The sequence below is a fragment of the Castanea sativa genome, chromosome 9 (genome assembly GCF_040712315.1).
Source record: "Castanea sativa cultivar Marrone di Chiusa Pesio chromosome 9, ASM4071231v1".
Taxonomy (NCBI): Eukaryota; Viridiplantae; Streptophyta; class Magnoliopsida; order Fagales; family Fagaceae; genus Castanea; species Castanea sativa.
Genome location: NC_134021.1, coordinates 19859521 through 19878680, shown reverse-complemented (window position 1 = coordinate 19878680; position 19160 = coordinate 19859521). Strand labels below are relative to the sequence as shown.

General features: G+C 38.1%; 2 protein-coding genes across 2 annotated transcripts; one reads left to right on the top strand and one right to left on the bottom strand.

The window, feature by feature from the left end:
* The first annotated feature begins 1851 nt into the window (after window positions 1–1851).
* Window positions 1852–4781, top strand: LOC142608884 (L-type lectin-domain containing receptor kinase S.4-like). The gene has a single exon (XM_075780543.1). The coding sequence runs from the start codon at window positions 2293–2295 to the stop codon at window positions 4390–4392; it is 2100 nt and encodes a 699-aa protein (XP_075636658.1). The 5' UTR covers window positions 1852–2292; the 3' UTR covers window positions 4393–4781.
* A 10705-nt stretch (window positions 4782–15486) lies between these two features.
* On the bottom strand, window positions 15487–16818 carry LOC142608879 (uncharacterized). The gene is made up of 2 exons (XM_075780537.1): window positions 16712–16818; window positions 15487–15844 (listed from the first exon to the last, which is right to left on the bottom strand). The coding sequence occupies exons 1-2, from the start codon at window positions 16816–16818 to the stop codon at window positions 15487–15489; spliced, it is 465 nt and encodes a 154-aa protein (XP_075636652.1).
* Between the last annotated feature and the right edge of the window lie 2342 nt (window positions 16819–19160).

Here is a 19160-nt window from a genome sequence, read left to right as displayed (position 1 = left end):
GGATTGAATCAAATGGTCACCGGTGTGGTGCCTGCCACAACACCTCCGATGATAAAGTCAGTACGGAAAAAAGACAGTTGTTGAGATATTAGGAATAAAAATAGCTAAAATTGTGATGTAGTTCTTTTTTTGTATGTACCTTGTTTTGGTGTTGAAAGGGTTTTATATACCCTTGGGGATTGTATCCGTTGGGGCATTAATGCCTCTTCTGATAACGTCTTCAGGGGAGTAATGGGAGTTAATGCCTTCAGTTAGTTCGTCCAGCTGGTCTTGTAACGGTTGAGGCTTTATTGGCAGCATTCAATGGCCTTAACTCTTCCTCTGATGATGACGATAACGGGTTATGTTCGTCCTTGAGGCCACCTCGTCCATGTTTCACCTCGTCAGTCCCATCAGAACTAAACCCCCATTACAAATCCAACAAACAACTGTGAACCACCATTCACCTGGCAAATCCAAAAACAACCTATTGAACCCATACCAAACCACCACAACCACAGCACCACCAACCATCACAATAAACCTATTGAAAAAGCCACAATCAGAACAAATGCCACTGTGTCGTGCCAATCTCTAGCAGGGCAGGGTAATTTACACCATCAAACATTGATCTACACCACTGCATGCTGATCTCCATGCAAGGTTTGTGTTGAGAGAGAGAGAGAGAGAGAGAGAGAGAGAGAGAGAGAGAGAGAATTCCTACATGACAATGTCTTCTACCCAGGTTGGCCCACCGAGGTGAGCCTTGGGTCCAAAAAGAGGGTAAAAGCTTGCTTTCGATTTACACAATAAAATACTATATTTTAGGTTTACAAACTTAGCTATAATGATTCCTATATTTATTGTTCATAATTGCTAAAAATTGTTTAACAATACCCACTCGGTTAAAGCTCAATTTGATTGTGTGGTTGTAAAATAGCAATTTGGAGAGTTTTACACCCCAAAATGCTAATGCTCTAATTCAGAGGCACTAGTTGAAATCATGGGTCTCATAGTCGGAATTGCATGAAATTTGGCAAGCTGAAGCGAAACGGCCTTCTAAGCAACAGTCGTTGCATTGCCACGAGGTACCCCTGAAAATGACGAATTCCTTCATTTAAGCCCCGAAAATTGTAATTTTTCCGTTTATAGTAATATTTGTTTCCTTAATAACTTTTTACTTAAAAGTTAGAATAAGGTCTCGCTTGTTTTTGGATAACCCTTAAGGCCAATAGTTTATGATTCTGCATTTAACTTCATTTTGCCATTTTTGGTAAATTTTAGAATTTTGTCACCTAATCACATAATAAATGTGAATTAGGGTTTTAGACATTTTTCTTAGTATTTATATGTTTTGTAACTGTTAGAAGCAAGGAGATTATTATCAATAAACACATACGTTTTGTCAAATTTTCTTCTGGTGGATTCTAGTTTTTATCTTCTTGTGAATTCAGGGAAACCCCTCGTGGATTTGAGATTTACTACCAGAAACTAACAGTTTAGTTTCTGTTTATTAAGAAAGTATCGTGTGTACTTTCTTCAGACTTCCATGACATCAGATAAAAAAGAAAGAAAATGTTAAAATTGCTACTTTATTTTCAACCTTACTAAAGAGAAAAAAGAGGCTGAGAAAATAAGCTATAATATATTTTTTCAAATAGTTAAATTTTAGAGTATAAAAAATTTATAATTTAACCCTTATTAACACAAAACAAGCCATAATAAATTTAAAAAATCTAAACTCATTCCCGTCATGTTAGGCTAAGGTCGCCTAATCCCACTCCACGACCTTTACGGTTAGGAAAAACCTACACGGAACGAAACCAGGAATAGGGGGCCAAAATTGCCAATCTCACTAAAAGAGAACAAGACACCGCCTAGGCGTCACAATTTTGTGTCCTGCTCAGTTTACTAAGATAAAGACGCCTCTGTCTCTCGTGCTCATAATTGTTGAGTTGTGAGCTCGGATGAGATCCAGAGCTCTCTGTTCTCTTCTACTGTGTCAATGATATAGGATTCCGGCTGCAAAATCAAAACCCATCTTTATATACCATCCCATTCCAATTCCATTTTTACCATTTACTCCCACTTCATCATCTGAAACTGTGTGCCCATGTAATGTGACCAATTGCTGTCTTAAGGTTACGAACTTCCTAGAAACTCATCACAAATTCAAATCTCCTGCGCCAACCTTTTATTAAACACAACCCTCATTACAATTAGTGCTATCAAATACACATGCTTTACCATTCTTGCACTTCCCTCATAGTAAATGACTAAATTCTAAACTCACCTACCCTTTCAAAAATCTTAATGCCCATTTCATTCACATGCCTTAAGATTCTCTTCCTAAACATGGCCACACTTCTTAGATTGTTCTTTTCTCTTATCTTCCTTTCAATCCCTGTTTCATCCCAGCTTAACCAATTTTTCTTTGCTGGATTCAAAGATGTGGGCACCAACATAACCTTAAATGGAATCGCTGAGATCCAAAAAACTGGCATTCTTAAATTAACCAACGAGACCGGTCGGTTAATGGGTCATGCTTTCTATACCTCTCCATTTCAGTTCAAGAACTCCACCAATGGTAAAGCTTTCTCTTTTTCCACATCTTTTGCTTTTACCATAGTCCCCGAGTATCCAAAGCTCGGAGGCCACGGCCTTGCTTTCACAATCGCAACCACTAAGGATATACAAGCTCATCCAAGCCAGTACCTTGGCCTTTTCAATCCTAGCGATGTGGGAAATTCCTCAGATCATCTCTTCGCAGTTGAGTTCGACACTGTCCAAGACTTCGAGTTCGGAGACATCAACGACAACCATGTTGGAATCGACATCAATAGCTTAACCTCCAATGCCTCAGCCACCGCAGCATACTTCACCGACAACTCAACAAAACAAGACCTTAACCTCAAGAGTGGGAAAGCTATTCAAGCTTGGATCGACTACGATTCAGTTCAAAATGTTCTCAACGTTACCATTTCGCCATTTTCTGCAAAACCCAGTAAGCCAATCCTATCTTTTCCTTTAGATCTCTCACCAATCCTTCAAGAATCCATGTACGTTGGCTTCTCTGCTTCGACGGGTTTGCTTGCGAGCTCACACTACGTTTTGGGCTGGAGCTTCAAGATTAATGGGCAAGCTCCAGCTCTTGATCTCTCTTCTCTGCCTTCACTACCTGGACTCAAGAAGCAACAGCACACAGCTCTAAAAGTAGGTATTTCTGTTTCAGCTATTGTTCTTGCACTATCTGCAATTTTCGTTGCTATATACTTGTTTAGGAAGATTAAGAACGCCGACATAGTCGAAGATTGGGAGCTCGAACTAGGCCCACATCGTTATTCTTACCAAGAACTAAAGAAAGCAACCAATGGTTTCGGAGAAAAAGGACTACTTGGTAGTGGTGGTTTTGGTCTAGTTTACAAAGGTACGCTTCCGAATTCAAAAACCCAAGTTGCTGTTAAGAGAATCTCCCACAAATCCCAACAGGGTTTGCGTGAATTCGTATCGGAAATCGCTAGCATCGGTCGACTTCGCCACCGGAATTTGGTTCAATTATTGGGTTGGTGTCGTAAACGCGATGATCTTCTTCTTGTGTATGATTTTATGGCTAATGGGAGCTTAGATAATTCCTTGTTTGATGAGCCAAAAACAGTTCTTTCTTGGGAGCAAAGGTTCACCATCATAAAGGGTGTTGCTTCTGGGCTTTTGTATCTACACGAAGGCTATGAACAAGTTGTGATTCACAGAGATGTTAAGGCTAGCAACGTGTTACTAGACAATGAGCTCAATGGAAGACTAGGCGATTTTGGACTAGCAAGATTGTGTGAACACGGGTCGAACCCAGGTACTACTCGGGTCGTTGGCACGTTAGGCTATCTTGCACCAGAGTTGCCTAGAACAGGCAAGGCCACAACATGTTCAGATGTGTTTGCATTTGGTGCACTTTTGCTCGAGGTTGCCTGTGGGCGTAGGCCCATTGAGCCCAAAGCGATGCCGGAAGAGTTGGTCTTGGTCGATTGGGTTTGGGACAGGTTCATTGAAGGAAAGCTACTTGCTGTGGTGGACCCAAGGTTGAATGGTGATTTTGATGAGAGTGAGGTGGTGGTGGTGTTGAAGTTGGGGCTAATGTGTTCAAATAATGCACCAATGGCACGGCCTAGTATGAGACAAGTGGTGAGGTACTTGGAAGGAGAGGCTAACATCTCGGATGATTTGAGAGCCCCAAGTGAGTTCAATAATGGGAAGGGTCATGTGGAAGGGTTTGATGATTTTGTGCACTCATTTGCATCTTCCTCGTTTGGTAAGATGAACTCGTTCTCATCCACAATGAACAGAAATAGAAGTGTTAGTTTTGCTTCTCTTTCTACTTCGCCTCACTCCCTTCTCCAAGGCAGAGGGGAAACTAGGTAGTGACTAGTGACCAGTGACACAAAATTTAGCAGAAAAGTCTTTCTTCTTCTTCTTTTCTTTTTTTATTTTTTGAAAAAAAAAAAAAAAAAAAAACCCTTGTGAGATTCCATTTGATTTTTTTGAAAACCTTCCAAGGAAGTTTTTGACTTGAAGGAAAAAAAAATCCAAGAAATTCATATGCAAATGGTTGATTTTGTGTGCTAAACTAATAATATAGCATGTTTCACAATGAGTGAACCTCAGTACCTTTGAAGGATGAGCTAACATCTCCTGTTGTAATATCATTTCTCTTTCACAAAATTTGTAAAAGTGAAGGTTTTGTGGGTAATTACTCTCAAAATCATTTTCTTGTACACAATATTGCATTTTGTATGACTACAACAAACTTCTCCTCCTCGAATATAGCCATTGTGGTTTTTGTTATCTTATGCATGTGAAAAATGTCTAAGAGATTAATTTGCAGTTTTAGCTTGCTTAATGTTGTCTAAAGAAGCGAGCTTAACGGTATTAATTTTAAATTAAATCACTTATAGCTATTTCAAAATGTAATTTGCAGACAAGCTTTTTCAAAAACAAATTCCAATTGTTCAATTTATTTTTCTAGTGATAAACGTTAGGAATGATTCAAAATAAGGTAAAAAGATGAGTGTTGTTGAGTGCCTAACACATTTCTTATGCATAATTGAGCTTTTAAGTACATATCTTTTGATTCGAGACATGTTTCTGTTTCCTAATTTAGCTTTAAGTACCCTTAGGATCTCTATTAAGAAATAAAATATATTAGACAACTAATCATACTTAGAAATTTCATAATCGGTGACAACTCTGAAAATCATATACACCTATCGCCCTACGCTTCAAAATTCAAAACCGCCACCAAGATTCTAAAATGGTGGGGTCGACCCTGAAACCGGTAGTCGACAATAGTCACAATACCACTAGATCGAGTTTCGATCTACTCACTTCCACGTGTTTGTAAATGGTATTCATTCCTATGTAAAAAATTTACACATTGTAGCATTATAAACCAGTCCTAAACTGGTCCTAGTATTATAAGGAATGATGGCCTTACAAGTGTAGGTTTGGGCATTATAACTAGTCTGGGCCCAATGGGTTGTAACATATCTAACAAAACAGAAGAATTATTAAAGCTATTGAAACATCTCTTCACATCTTCAAGAGTCAATGGGCTTCAATACATCTACCAAAACAAAGGAATTATTTAAGGAATTATTTATAGTATTGTAACGTCTCTTAACATCTCTAATAAGCATGTTTGGTAGACTGTAATAGATACTATAATATAATAATTATTCTTATGATTTTGTTATTTTTTTAGTTTGATTATGACTTTATTACAAGAAATAGTCATTTTTTATAAATAGTTATTCTTCAAAATGAGGAATAATTATTCTTCTTTTAAAAGAGTTATATTAGCTATTCCTTAATAAGTGCAATAATTTCAAAACTTAATATAATTTCAAATAAACAAACTTTCCATATACATCTAACAATTATAAAAAAATAAAAAAATAACACATCTCTCAAATTAAAAAAAAAATAACAATTTTTAAGAAGATAATTGTATGAGTAAGATATTTAAAAATCAAAATATTTTCATTCCATTATTTTCAAGGTTCTAAAATTATATTGTTACCAAATAAATGAATAGTAATATTACATTACAGCATATTGTATGAGTAATTCTTAGGTATTCTTGGAGTAAATAAAATGCTGCTCCCTCCTCTCACATTTATGGTAGGATCCACTCATTAAATTCATGGTGGAGTCTACCATAAATGTGAGATGAGGGAGCACCATTTTTTTGTACTCTAGGAACACCTAAGAATTTTTCTATTGTATTCGTTGTAATACCTATTCCTATATAATTACCGATACCGTCTACTAAAGGTGCTCCAAGAGTAATGTTTGAATATCATGTCATATGCACATGAAAGTGCAACAAAACGTGATCTTTGTTCACAGTTTAATGTTTCAAAATAAGAATTTAATCATTACGTTACTTATCAATAGGCATTTATTATTATTATAACTAATGAAGTGTATAAATATAAGATGATTTATGCAATATTTATAGAATTTAAAATGTGGGCTTTCAACCACCATACACCTTTGGTGCGATGGTCACTTCACAAGTATAAGTACTTGTGGGGTGTAGGGGGCAAGGGCCAGGAATCAAGTCTTCAGGAGGGAGCTTCACACACATATACACTTAAATTAGACTAGAGTAGAATTCTATCTTGTATAAAAAAAAAATTGTGGGCTTTCAAAAGTTCATGCGTCAATATTAAAGAAATTTAATGAAAAGTCAAAAGTTTTTATTTTAAATCATACTAGTCACAAACCACTGCAATGCACAAGAAGATTTGTACATTAAATTAATTTCAAAAATTTTTGGTTAGAATGTTATAATTTCAAATAAATAAAAAAGAGCATTTGAGTTCAACTATAACATTTTGTCTCTTAAAATCAATATCAAAAGCAAGCAAGGTTGGCTCTATAGTGTAGGCAAATGAGGCTCTCAGCTTGTCAGTTAAAGTCCCCAAGTAGAAAAAGACCCCCAAATTGTAAATGTAAGGACACAATTCAAATTCCCAAACCACGACTGGGAGGAAATGGGCTTGAAAGGCCTCTCTTCACAATGAATTTGTAGAGGATGGGTTTGTAATCTAGATTTCAAGGATGGCTTAGACAATTACAAAAAGAACGGGCTTTGGGCCCAATGGAAGAAAACAAAGAATCGTTTGCAAAGAGTAAGACTGAGAATTCCTCCTCGGACTGTTTCCGAGGATAGTTTCTAATAGTATTTCTCAAGTTTAGATACAAATATTGATTATCATACACTTTTTCTTTCTCAAAAAGCCTCCCCCTTCTTCGTATGCCTTCCCTTCTATTTATATCCCTTTCCTTCTCTTCAACATCTTCCACTTTATGGTTGCAATCCTGATTTTCGGATACTTGTCCCATCCATTCTTCCCTAAAGCCCGCTGGGATTAGGGACCAAGTTCCAAGCTCTATGCTCAGGTCCCATCCTTCCCTCTATCAGTCAGCGTATCAATTACAGAGCTTTTAATGTATGGGCGGTGGTAGTAGCTTTACTTTAGACATTCCACCGCTCTTTTTATTGTCCTCCACGTATACTGTGTGTCCTCGACTTAATATTCCGAGGACTAATCTACTCCTCGGACGTTTTGGGACATTAAAATACTCCATGATCATTTTGATGTTTTCGGATTTGGGTTTCTAGCCCAAAAGACTTCGTTGGGCCGCCCTTCATAAATTGCTGGGCCCAATACCCCTACAGTAAACAATGTGGTTATTTATCTCATTGTAATAGTATTTACTAGTCGCTAACCCATGCTATACACGAGAACCTACCTATTTATGAGGTAAATTAAAATAATTTTATAAAATCTTAAATTGATTAAGAGATTACACCATTACATAATTTGTTTTTGTATGAATTCAATGTGTGTTACAATTTAATTAAAAGTCATTGTTTGAACATGCAATAGTTTACAAAAAATTTGTCAGACAGTTTTGTACAATGCAAAAAAAATAACTCAAAAATTCATATATTAAAACTTCTGATAGATTAAAAAATATTAAAGAATCAGATAATTCACTGCTTAAAAATTATTGAAACAAACATATATATATGTGTGTGTGTGTGTGTGTGTGACTACAAAACAGAGAAATATAAGAGATATATGTGTTACCATCAAAAGAATAATTCAGATGTTAAACCTTTTAAAAGGCCAAAAAATATTAAAGAATTATAAGATTTACTTCCTTTAAATATTTGAAACAAAACAAAATGTATATGATTACACAATAGAGAAATATAAAAGAAAAATTGATTACCTTCAAAAGAATAATACATCATATAGTCATTGAAATCTACTAAACATATTTAAATATTGCAAAAACTAATACAAATTCAGATGTTAAAACTTCCAAAAAACTCAAAAAGATATATAATTAAAGACTAAGTTATTGAAACAATTCAAAAATATATATGACTATTCAAAAGTGAAATATAAGAAAAAGAAAAAAGTACACAAACCATAAAGTAATAAGTTATAAATTTTAACGAGTCTAAATTTTAAATGATGAAACAAACGTTTGAATTTGAATTTAAGTTGGACTTGTTAGAGAGATAGAGTTTCACTCCCTGTTAAGTTTGGATTTTGGCTATTAATGTCAAAGATTAGCCATCCTCTGGTTGAAGTTGATATTGTTAATTAAAAAATGTTAAATAATTTTATTTTAAAAAAATAATTTTGTTTAAAAAAATGATAATGATGTGGTAAGCTCTAAAGAAGTCAATAAAAAGTCAAAAGTTTCGGTTATATATATATATATTAGCCAATATATAAAATAATTTTTTATCAAATGAAAAATAATAAGAAAAAAAATGTTATTTTCACAACATTTTCACAACAAATTCTAAGTGGTAGATTGTTACTAGCTATTATTGGTGGACAAAAAAGTAATTTTAGTGGTGGGTTCAAATTAAAACTAATAACAACTTAACACCTATGATTTGTTTTGAAAATATTGTAAATATAACACTTAAAAAAAAAAGGAGCAATACAAAAAAAAAAAATTCATAATAGTTGAGTTGACAAACTTTTACTAGTTCTCATTTAGGTCTACTACTGACATTACTTTTTCACTTACCACTGACATCATTTTTTTACTTACCACATCAATAGATGTGAAAATTTTTGTCAAATTTTTTGTCTATATATTTTCCTTAAAATATAATTATTCGTGATTAATGTTAATTAGTAATTTTGCATTTAAAACAAGATAATAGATTTTAAGTAATATTAAATTTTTTAAAGTTACACACACACACACACACACACACACACACACACACACACACACACATATATATATATATATATATATATATATATATATATATATATTGTAAGGTCACAATTTGTACTTAAGCCCAATAGTAGAAAGGGTATAGGCCCAAAATGCCCAATACAATAAATTTGTAGAAAATAGGTTCTACATCTAGTTGTTTATGGGCTTAATTAACAACGGTAGTGGCTCAAAATCATAAAACAGTATTGATGGGACAGTTTGTATGATGAAAAACTGTCCTCGGATTCAAGCCAAGAAGCTAGTTCTTATATTTCTTTCATCTTAAAGAAAGATTACAAAAATATCCAATCTATAGTGTTTTCTCTATTTCTCTTTGATCTCCTTTCCTGAATGTCTCCCACTCCTTTTGTATCATACTTCTTCCTTTCTACATCCTCCAAGTATGGATCAGATTACTGGTTTGAATACTTATCCCATTAGCCCTTCCCTGAAATCTTTGGAAGTAGCTGTAAGGCTGAACTTTGATACTCAGGCATCACTTCCTCATTAATACAGCTAGTGAGTTAGCTGCAGAGCATTTAATGCGGTGGTAGCAGCTTTATCTTGGATATTTCATAGCCCTTCTTCCTATCTTGTATGTCCACCATGCATACCTTTACTTACAGGATCTCTTAGAACATTGCTTTTGGATGTCGGACAACACTTTCCTACCTCGGCTTTATTTAGCCGAGGAAAGATTCCTTCTCGAACCACCTTCCAGGATGACCTTGAACAAACTTTACCTCTTGACTCACTAACACGGCCTTTTGGGTCGATATTTTCCCATCCTCGAATCATTTAATGTCCTCAGATTGGGCCTCTGACCCAATAAGCACATACACATGTAATATTGGATTTATTGTCCCTATAATAGCCCCTCGAGATTCTTATTTCTGGCTCCTCGGGAAGAAAGGAGGATCTCTCTCTCACCATAATTGTTCCGTGCCCATTATACATTATACATCATATCTTACTACGCATACGCCTTTTCAACTGCTCAAGGCACGTCCTTAATGCTTCAACACATGAGACATGTCCACAATTTAATTTTTACAGCTGTATGTCCCCCATGTTGTATGGCGTGAGATGAATCCAACGGTTATGGGTCTTATCAAAACTCGAGCCGGAATTTTCCCACTTACAGCTCCTCATTGATATAAAAATTGTCTAAATCAATTTCTTATCTCACTTTTGCGCTCATAAGCTGAACCTGCAAGTCTGTCTATCCCACTTGTGCCTTCACAGCTCCCAAGATCTAGTCCGAGGAGGGTGGTCTGTCCTGTGTAAGTCTACATAAATCTCCTCCTTTATTTTCTTGTTATCTACTTCCCTTTTTTCTCTGTCTTTCTCCTCGGCTCTGTCTTCTCTTTCTTCAATTTTCTATACCTTCTAACTTCCTTAGGAAATGGGTAGATTCCAGAATAGTGACCTTGTGTAGAATATCTTCACTCTCAATAGTTACATACAAGTATATATAACATATAAAAGCGGGATGCCCATGACGTGTACGTGTGGGATGAACTAAATCTTCATTGAATTTAATTTTTCCATTGGAAGGGGCTCGTACATGTTCTGCAGTACCCCCTGTGAATACTCCGCCGGTATGAAAGGTTCTTAATGTTAGTTGAGTGCCGGGTTCCCCAATAGATTGACCCGCGATAATACCTACAGCTTCTCCCAATTCGACCAGGCCCCCATGAGTTATTCCTAAACGAGTCATGAAGGGTATAACAAACATACCTTGTCTCCACATTGGATCAAGAACGGGGTCAAAGGGATCAAAAATCGCCAGTTCGTATAGAGCCATCGAACCGGCCCAACCAACAACTAGAGTTGTATGCATTATATGAACAGAAATCAAACGGCCTAAATCATTCAATACGACGGTATGAACACTCTGAAGGAAACTTGGGCATTTATTACTTGGACTATTTTCACGATTTATTTACATATTCGAACAAATCCAAATCTGGAAGGTGTAAATTCTGCAATTGTAGCCGCCCTGGGATTTCTTATAATTTGGATATGCTATTTAGGAGTCAATCTATTAGGAATCTTCTTTGGTAGACTTTGAGGAAAAAATAGAGGAGTTTAAAGCTCGGTATAGGATTCCACCGAGGGTGTCCATTAGGTAGTGTGACAAAGGAGAGTGGCATGAGCAAAGGCAAGAGGAAGAAGTAGTAATCCCAATGATCGCCTTTATAGAGGGGGGAATAAGAATCCCAATGGGCATAATTACTAGGGACTACCTTAGGGCTTACCGATTAACTCCCACCCAGTGTGTCCCGAATGTGTTTAGAATATTAGGTTGTGTAGATGCACTTAACGAAAGGATGGGTTTAGAACTAACCCATTACAATGTTAATTGGATCTACAACCTTTACCACCTAAAAGGGCAGGGATACTACCTAAAGTCTAGGTATCCCGAGGTCAGGCTTATCTAATACCTCATTGATTCCAACAAAGGCCTAAACAAGGATTTTCTGATCATGTCTGGGGAGTGGCACGATGGCCTACCTTGTTCGACGAGAGAAGGGATACTAGGTGGGGTTCTAGGCTCAAGTCAGTCATTCCATAATCACCCCCTTACTCTTTATTTCCTTCTTATGTTTGTATATATAACTTTCCTTTGATTAACATTGTTTTTCGTTAATGATTTGCAGATAAACACACCACCATTCCGAATTTCAGTCTTGTCAACGAAGCAAGTTTGGACAAGATCTTGAAAGCCGAGATATCTGCTCATAACGACGGTCAATTCAGAGTGGCGCATCTGATCTTTGGATATACCTCTATATCCAAAACCTTTCAAGCACTGAAATGTGTCATAAAGGCCAGCGACCCCCGCCTACACCGCATAAGTGTTACTATTGAGGGTTTCCTTCTTCCCGAGGGCACTCCTATCCCCAGAGGTACTCTGATCACACAACCCATACTAGAAGGCATCCCTATAGTACCTCTTCCACCTCAACGTACAATTGGTGAAGCGACCTCCTCCCAACCCATCATCAAGGAAGAGGAAGAAATCGTTGAAGTCTCAGATTCTGAGGACAAATTCGACATTTTCAACCAACCTACTTCCCTTATAAATCTGGCTGGTGATCTCGGCACTTCATCTGGAGGACCATTAATTCCTGTGCAAGAAGAAATCACTATTTCGGATACAATGCTGATTGAATGCAAGCCCCGCCAAAGTCTCCGAGACCTAATGGAAGCTCAAGTAAAGAATCAAGAGCCAAGTAAGATAGCCAAAACCAAATCTCCTTCCCCTAAGAGACAAGAACAAGGAAAGTCTAAACAGTCCAAGCTTCCCTCTCTTCCACTCGCTCAACCCCAACGTACTGACCAAGCTAATCTCAAAAGGAAAAGGGACCAGCCTAAGGGTAAAGACGTGGTAGAGGGGGGAAAAAGTAGTCCTCCTAGGGAAGTGGAGCCACAAAAAGGAGCTAAGCAGCCTCGCACATCTCAAACAGCATTGGAGAAAAGGGCTAAGGTCTCAATCCTTGCATCAGCTCTAGTTTGGGCTCTGGCCATGATCCTAGATGATCATGTTGTCACTGTTGATGCCTCCATTAGAAGCTCTAACTCAAGAACAGCTGCTTGCGTGCTTGCGTGGCTGACGCATTAGAGCAAGCTCTTTTACTGCCTGAGGATATGGCTAAGCTGAGGCAGATAAGGAAGCATGAGGTCTTTATGACGTTAAAGAAGGAGCTTGCCATGGTAAGATTGCTATCTAACTCTTCCACCTTACACTCATCATTTTTTTTATACTTAGTTTTTCTGATCTGACTATGCCCCTTTGTTCCTTCTTAATTTTGTGAATAGGTTGTCCAATCTTCTCATAGGGCTGAGGAGATAATTATTAGCTCACACAGGGCAATGAAGGATGAGGACGCCAGGCACATTAATGCCCAGAAGACCTTTGAGGTGGTGGAGAAGAAGCTGCAAGAGGTCACTGCCCAGCTGAAACAAGCAGAAAGTGAGAAAAAGAGCGCCGATGCAGCTCTGAATGTAGCTAAAAGGTAGGCCGAGACTCAACGGTTACAACTTTTCTAGGCTGATGAGGATTATGCTACAGCAAAGAAGTAGATAGAGGCCCTCAATAAAAGTCTGAAGGAGTCTGAGAATGCCAAAAAGGAAGCTAATAAAGCCAGAGAAGAAGCAATAAAGGCTAAGGAAGAAGCCGAGAAGGCAAGGGATAAGGCCGAGCAGGATAGATATGAGGCCGGTGTGGTTGAGACCAAGGAAAACCTTAGGTTGGAGGACTCGGAGGTATGTAGGTAATACTGCCTCCAAGTGTGGAATGAGACATTTACCTAGGCTGAGATTGATGCCTTTTCTGTCCTCTAGAGGACAAAAAATATCTACTATCCCCCAGCCATCCGTGCTTCTGCCCCATTTGTCCCCGAGGCGGATGCTACCTCTCAGGGAGCAGATGCTAGAAAGGACAGCTCAGTTGAAGCCCTTCCTTCCACTGGACATCAGTTCAAGGAGGTCAAGCAACCTGGGGCCATCGGTTAACCAAATGAAACAATTAACGAGGTGGCCTATGATGCTGCTTAGCCCCCCACTGCCCTAAAGAGCCTGCTAAGGAGAAGGGAACTACCCAGTCAATGGAAATTGTCTTGGCGACCCTTCCCATCACCACCAAGGAGGATTCAAAAGGCAAAGGGCTTGCTTCTGACACCACAGCTCCTAACCAACCTTCAAAGACTTCTAAGGGCAACCTTATCATAACGACAAAGCCATGACTTGCCCTTGTTTACTCTTTCTTTTAGCTTTAGTAGTTTTTTTAAAAAATGTAATTAGATATCTTGTAAGTAAATTGCCTTTTCAAAAGGCTTTAAATTAATGAAAATGCCAAGTTTTTTTTTTTAATTTTATTATGTGTATGATGCTTGTATTTTTTCTTTATATGACTTCTATTTTGCTTAGTACCTAATTAGTAGGACAATGACATATGCCTAACTTTGTCATTTGCATAAATGATAATTCCTTTCTAATTAATCACCAGAATTAAAAGTTAATTAGTCAATCAAGTTAGCAAAACGCCTTTGTAACTGCAAGATCCATACATCACAATAGAATAATCACTCACATCATTCACTATAGACCTAATAATCTTGAGGAAATAATCAGGTATTGATCAGACAATAGACAGGTTTGATATACTTACAAATGCTTTAAGTGATGCTCATGAACTCCCATCTGTTCAGGTCACTATTTTGGGAGTCCCCAAGATATGCGATCAGAATGGCTAAACACAATCAAGATCAACCTTAGACGTTAGTTGACCCAAAGTGGATGGTCCGAGGAACCAAAGAGTTCTGTTTAACACTTAGGAAAATATTGTGAAATATCAATTTACCCAAGGTATGTGGTTCGAAGAGCCAGGCATAGCTAAGGTTCTATTTGATACTTAAAGAAAGTAACTTACAGTGTTAATTTACCCAAAGTAGATGATCTGAGGAACCAAACATAATTAAGGTTCTGTTTAAAACTTAGAAAAATGTTGTGAAATATCAATTTATCCAAAGTATGTGGTTCGAGGAGTCAGGCATAACCAAGATTCTGTTTGATACCTAAAGAAAATAACTTACAGTGTTAATTTACTCAAAGTAGATGGTTCGAGGAACTAGACATACTAAGGTTCCGTTTTAACACTTAGAAAAATGTTGTGAAATATCAATTTACTCAAGGTATGTGATTCGAGGAGCCAGGCATAACCAGGTTCTGTTTGATACTTAAAGAAAGTAACTTACGGTGTTAATTTATCCAAAGTAGATGGTCCAAGGAACCAGATATAACTAAGGTTCTGTTTAACACTTCAAAAAATATTGTGAAATATCAATTTACCTAAGGTATGTGGTCCGAGGAGTCAGGCATAGCCAAGGTTCTATTTGATACTTAAGGAAAGTATGAAATATTACAAACTACATATAATAAGAAGAATTTTTATTAATAATAATACTTTCACAGGTTATTTACATTCTATAGGCGTGGTATAACTTTTTCATCTAAATCTTCCAAATGATATGCCGCCATCCCTGCTACCGAGATAATACGATATGGCCCTTCCCAATTGAGCCTTAATTTTCCCTATGCTGAATTTTTTGCAGTACCTAACACTTTTCTTAATACCAAATCTCCTGGCACTAGTGGCCTCAACTTCACATGTGAATCATAGCCTTATTTGAGCTTATGTTGATAATACGCTAGTTGAATCATGACATTTTCTCTTCGTTCTTCAACTAAATCCAAACTTCTTCCTAATAACTCATCATTATTGTCTGGAGTGAAAGAACTTGTCCTCAATGTTAGGAATCCAGTTTCAAAAGGAATTACAGCCTCAGCCCCATAGGTCATTGAAAAGGGTGTCTCCCATGTAGATCTTCGAGGTGTAGTACAATACGTCCACAAAATGTGTGGTAACTCTTCCACCCATTTTTCCTTAGCATCATCCAACCTTTTCTTGAACCCGTTCACTATTACCTTGTTGACACCCTCAGCCTGTCCATTCCCTTGTGGATAAACAAGGCTGGAATATCTGTTTATAATGCCTAAATTGTAGCAGTATCTCCTAAAGGCCTTGCTATCGAACTAAAGGCCATTGTCTAAGATGAGGGTACAAGGAACTGCAAATCTGGTGACGATATTTCTTTGGACAAACTTTTTTGCATCTAAGTCCCTGATATTTGACAATGGCTCAACTTCAACCCACTTAGTGAAATAATCTGTGCCAACCAACAGTCATCTCCTATTCCCTGTTGTCTTCGGAAAGGGTCCTGCAATATCCAAACCCCACTGAGCAGAAGGCCAAGAATTGGACAGAGGATTAAGAATGCCCTCTGGTTGATGAATAATCGGAGCAAACCTCTGATACTAGTCACACTTTTTCACATATTCTTGTGCTTCTCTCTGCATATTTGGCCATCAATACCCTTGGGTTAGTGCCCTGTGAGATAAAGATCTACCTCTTGTATGGCTTCCACAAATTCCTTCATGTAATTCTTCCAATAGTAACTCGGTCGCCTTAGGATGTATACACAACAGGTATGGACCAAAAAAAGAGCATTTGTACAGTTTTTAGTCCTCGAATAACTAGAACTGAGGAGCCTTTCCTCGCACTTTGTCAGCTTTGGACCTCTTTTCAGGTAAGACATTTTCTTTAAGAAACAGCACAATAGAGTCCATCTAATTAGGCCCTACTCAAGTATAATGAACACGAATTGCATTCTCATTCATCCCATTAGGCCTACATAAATCTTTCACCAGGATAACCCAAGGTAAACTTTAAGCCGAGTACGTTGCTAATGTGGTAAGAAAGTCTGCATAGATATTTCCACTTCTGGGGATTTGCACTAAGATGAATGACTCAAAATTTAATTGTAAATGTCTAACCTAGTTTAAATACTCCTGCATCCTTAGATCCCTGGCCTCCAATTCCCCTTTGACCTGGCCTACAACCAGCCTCGAATCCGAGAACATTTCCACCATCTTTCCTCCTATCCTTTGAACCATGGTCATCCCTACCAAGAGAGTCTCATACTCGGCCTCATTATTTGTGGCTTAGAAGTTCAACCTCAAAGATTTCTCAATAACGATTCTTTCCGGAGAGATCACAACCGCCCCACTCCTAATCCTTTTTGATTTGCAGCGCCATCCATGTACACTTTCCACAACAGAGGTTCCTTTAAGGAGATTGTGCCAACTGATTTTTCATCCATGCCCAACATCTTGGCATTTTCTTCTAACGAGGGCTCAGCGAATTCAGCCACCAAATTGGCAAGGACTTGGCCTTTTACAGAGCTACGAGGAATATACTTGAGGTCAAAAGCTCCCAAGATGGTACCCCATTTGGCAATCCTTCCCGTGTAGTCGGTGCTTCAAAGTATTGACCTAAGAGGAAGTTGAGTCAAAACAACAACTGTATGGGATTTGGAAGTAATGGGGAAGATTACGCGTAGCATGCACTACTGCTAGAATAGCTTTCTCCAACAGTAAATAATGCACCTCAGCCTCATGTAATGACTTGCTCACATAATAAATTGGCCTATGTACACCACCATCAATCCGTATCAGCACCAAACTAATGGCATGATGAGCCACAACAATGTAGACGAATAGAACTTCATTCACCTCGGGCTGAGACATAATTGGTGGTCAAGAAAGATATTCTTTAAGCTGCTAAAATGCTAAAGCGCACTCCTCGGTCCATTCAAATCCCTTCCACTTATTCAACAACTGGAAGAAAGGCCTACATCTGTCTGCGGACTGAGAAATAAACTGGTTTGGAGCAGCAGTCATCCCTATCAACTTTTGAACTTCTTTGGGATTCTGAGGTCCCTCCTCTCTTGAGAGACCACCTTCCCCTTGCCTTTACCCAATTGTTGATCTTCCTCGACCTGCTTATACTTGTTAATGCGGTCCATAAGTTGGCGTACACTATTAACCGGCTTTCCTGTTAGTGATTTCCTCAGACCATGCTCAGCAAGCAGGCCAACCTTGAAAGTTCTTATTGCCACATCATCAAAATCTCCATCTATCTCATTGAACATCTACCAATATCTGTCTGAATATGTTTTCAAAGTTTCTCCTTCTCGCATAGTCATAGACAACAAGGAGTCCAAGGGCCGAGAAACCCTACTACACGTAATAAAGTGGGATCCAAATGATCGGGTGAGTCTCTTAAAAGAATTAATAAAACCCGCCCCCAAGCTATTAAACCATCTCATTACCACAGGTCCCAAACTAGATGGGAACATCTTACACATCAAAGCTTCATTCTTGGAGTGTACGGCCATCCTTTGGTTAAAATGGCTCACATGTTCTACAGGGTCTGTTCGTCCATTGTACATGGTGAACGTTGGTTGAGTGAACCGCCGAGGGAGTTTGCCTTCCTCAATATTGCGTGTGAAAGGTGATTCAGCAATTTAATTCAACACCTTGTTCATAGCGTCGTTTCCCAGGCCTTTGCAAGGTAAACTTTTCTTTCTGCGGTCATGCAAGCTGTCCCCTTCACACGAATATGACTCACTAGGGGGAGTCCTCGATCTGGGCCTATAACTGCTGTCTCCATCATCGCTAGAAAAGGGGTCAAAAGTGGAGGGGTTCGTTTTCGCTACTCATGGCGTAGCTTCCTCTTCAAGTGATCAATCTCAAGCTACATGACTTTAGCATGCTCTGCATGAGAGGCACATCTCCCACTCAATGATTGACTTCTGCTAGTATAGGCAGTATGCACACTCCCCTCCCAGTCTCTGCCTCAATCAAGATTGAGGAAACGCTCTTGGCGTTGGGACCCCATAGACTCAGCTTGGTGAGGACTCGAACCTACCATAGTTGAATGTTAGGCTCAATAAAACAACAATATTCCCATAGATGGCGCCAATTGTAAGGTCACAATTTGTACCTAAGCCCAATAGTAGAAAGGGTATAGGCCCAAAGAGTCTAATACAATAAATTTATAGAGAGTGGGTTCTAAATCTAGTTGCTTATGGGCTTCGTTGACAATGGTAGTGGCTCAAGATCATAAAAAAATATTGATGGGCTAGTTTTTCTGATGAAAAACTGTCATTGGACTCAAGCCGAGGAGCTAGTTCTTTTATTTCTTTCTTCTTAAAGGAAGATTACAAAAATATCCAATCTATAGTGTTTTCTCTATTTCTCTCTGATCCCCTTTCCTAAATGTCTCCCCATCATTTTATATCATTCTTCGTCCTCTCTACACCCTCCACATATAGATCAGATTACTGGTTTGGATACTTGTCTCATCAGCCCTTCCCTGAAGTCTTTGGAAGTAGCTGTAAGACTGAACTTTAATACTCAGGCATCACTTCCTTATTAATGCGGCCAGTGGGTTA

Coding starts and splice junctions, on each gene's coding strand:
- LOC142608884 (XM_075780543.1), top strand. CDS start 2,293: ATGCCCATTTCATTCACATGCCTTAAGATTCTCTTCCTAAACATGGCC.
- LOC142608879 (XM_075780537.1), bottom strand. CDS start 16,818: ATGGTTCAAAGGATAGGAGGAAAGATGGTGGAAATGTTCTCGGATTCG. Junction 15,845..16,711: donor AGGGATCTAAGGATGCAGGA/GTATTTAAACTA, acceptor CATTATAAACAG/ATATTCCAGCCTTGTTTATC.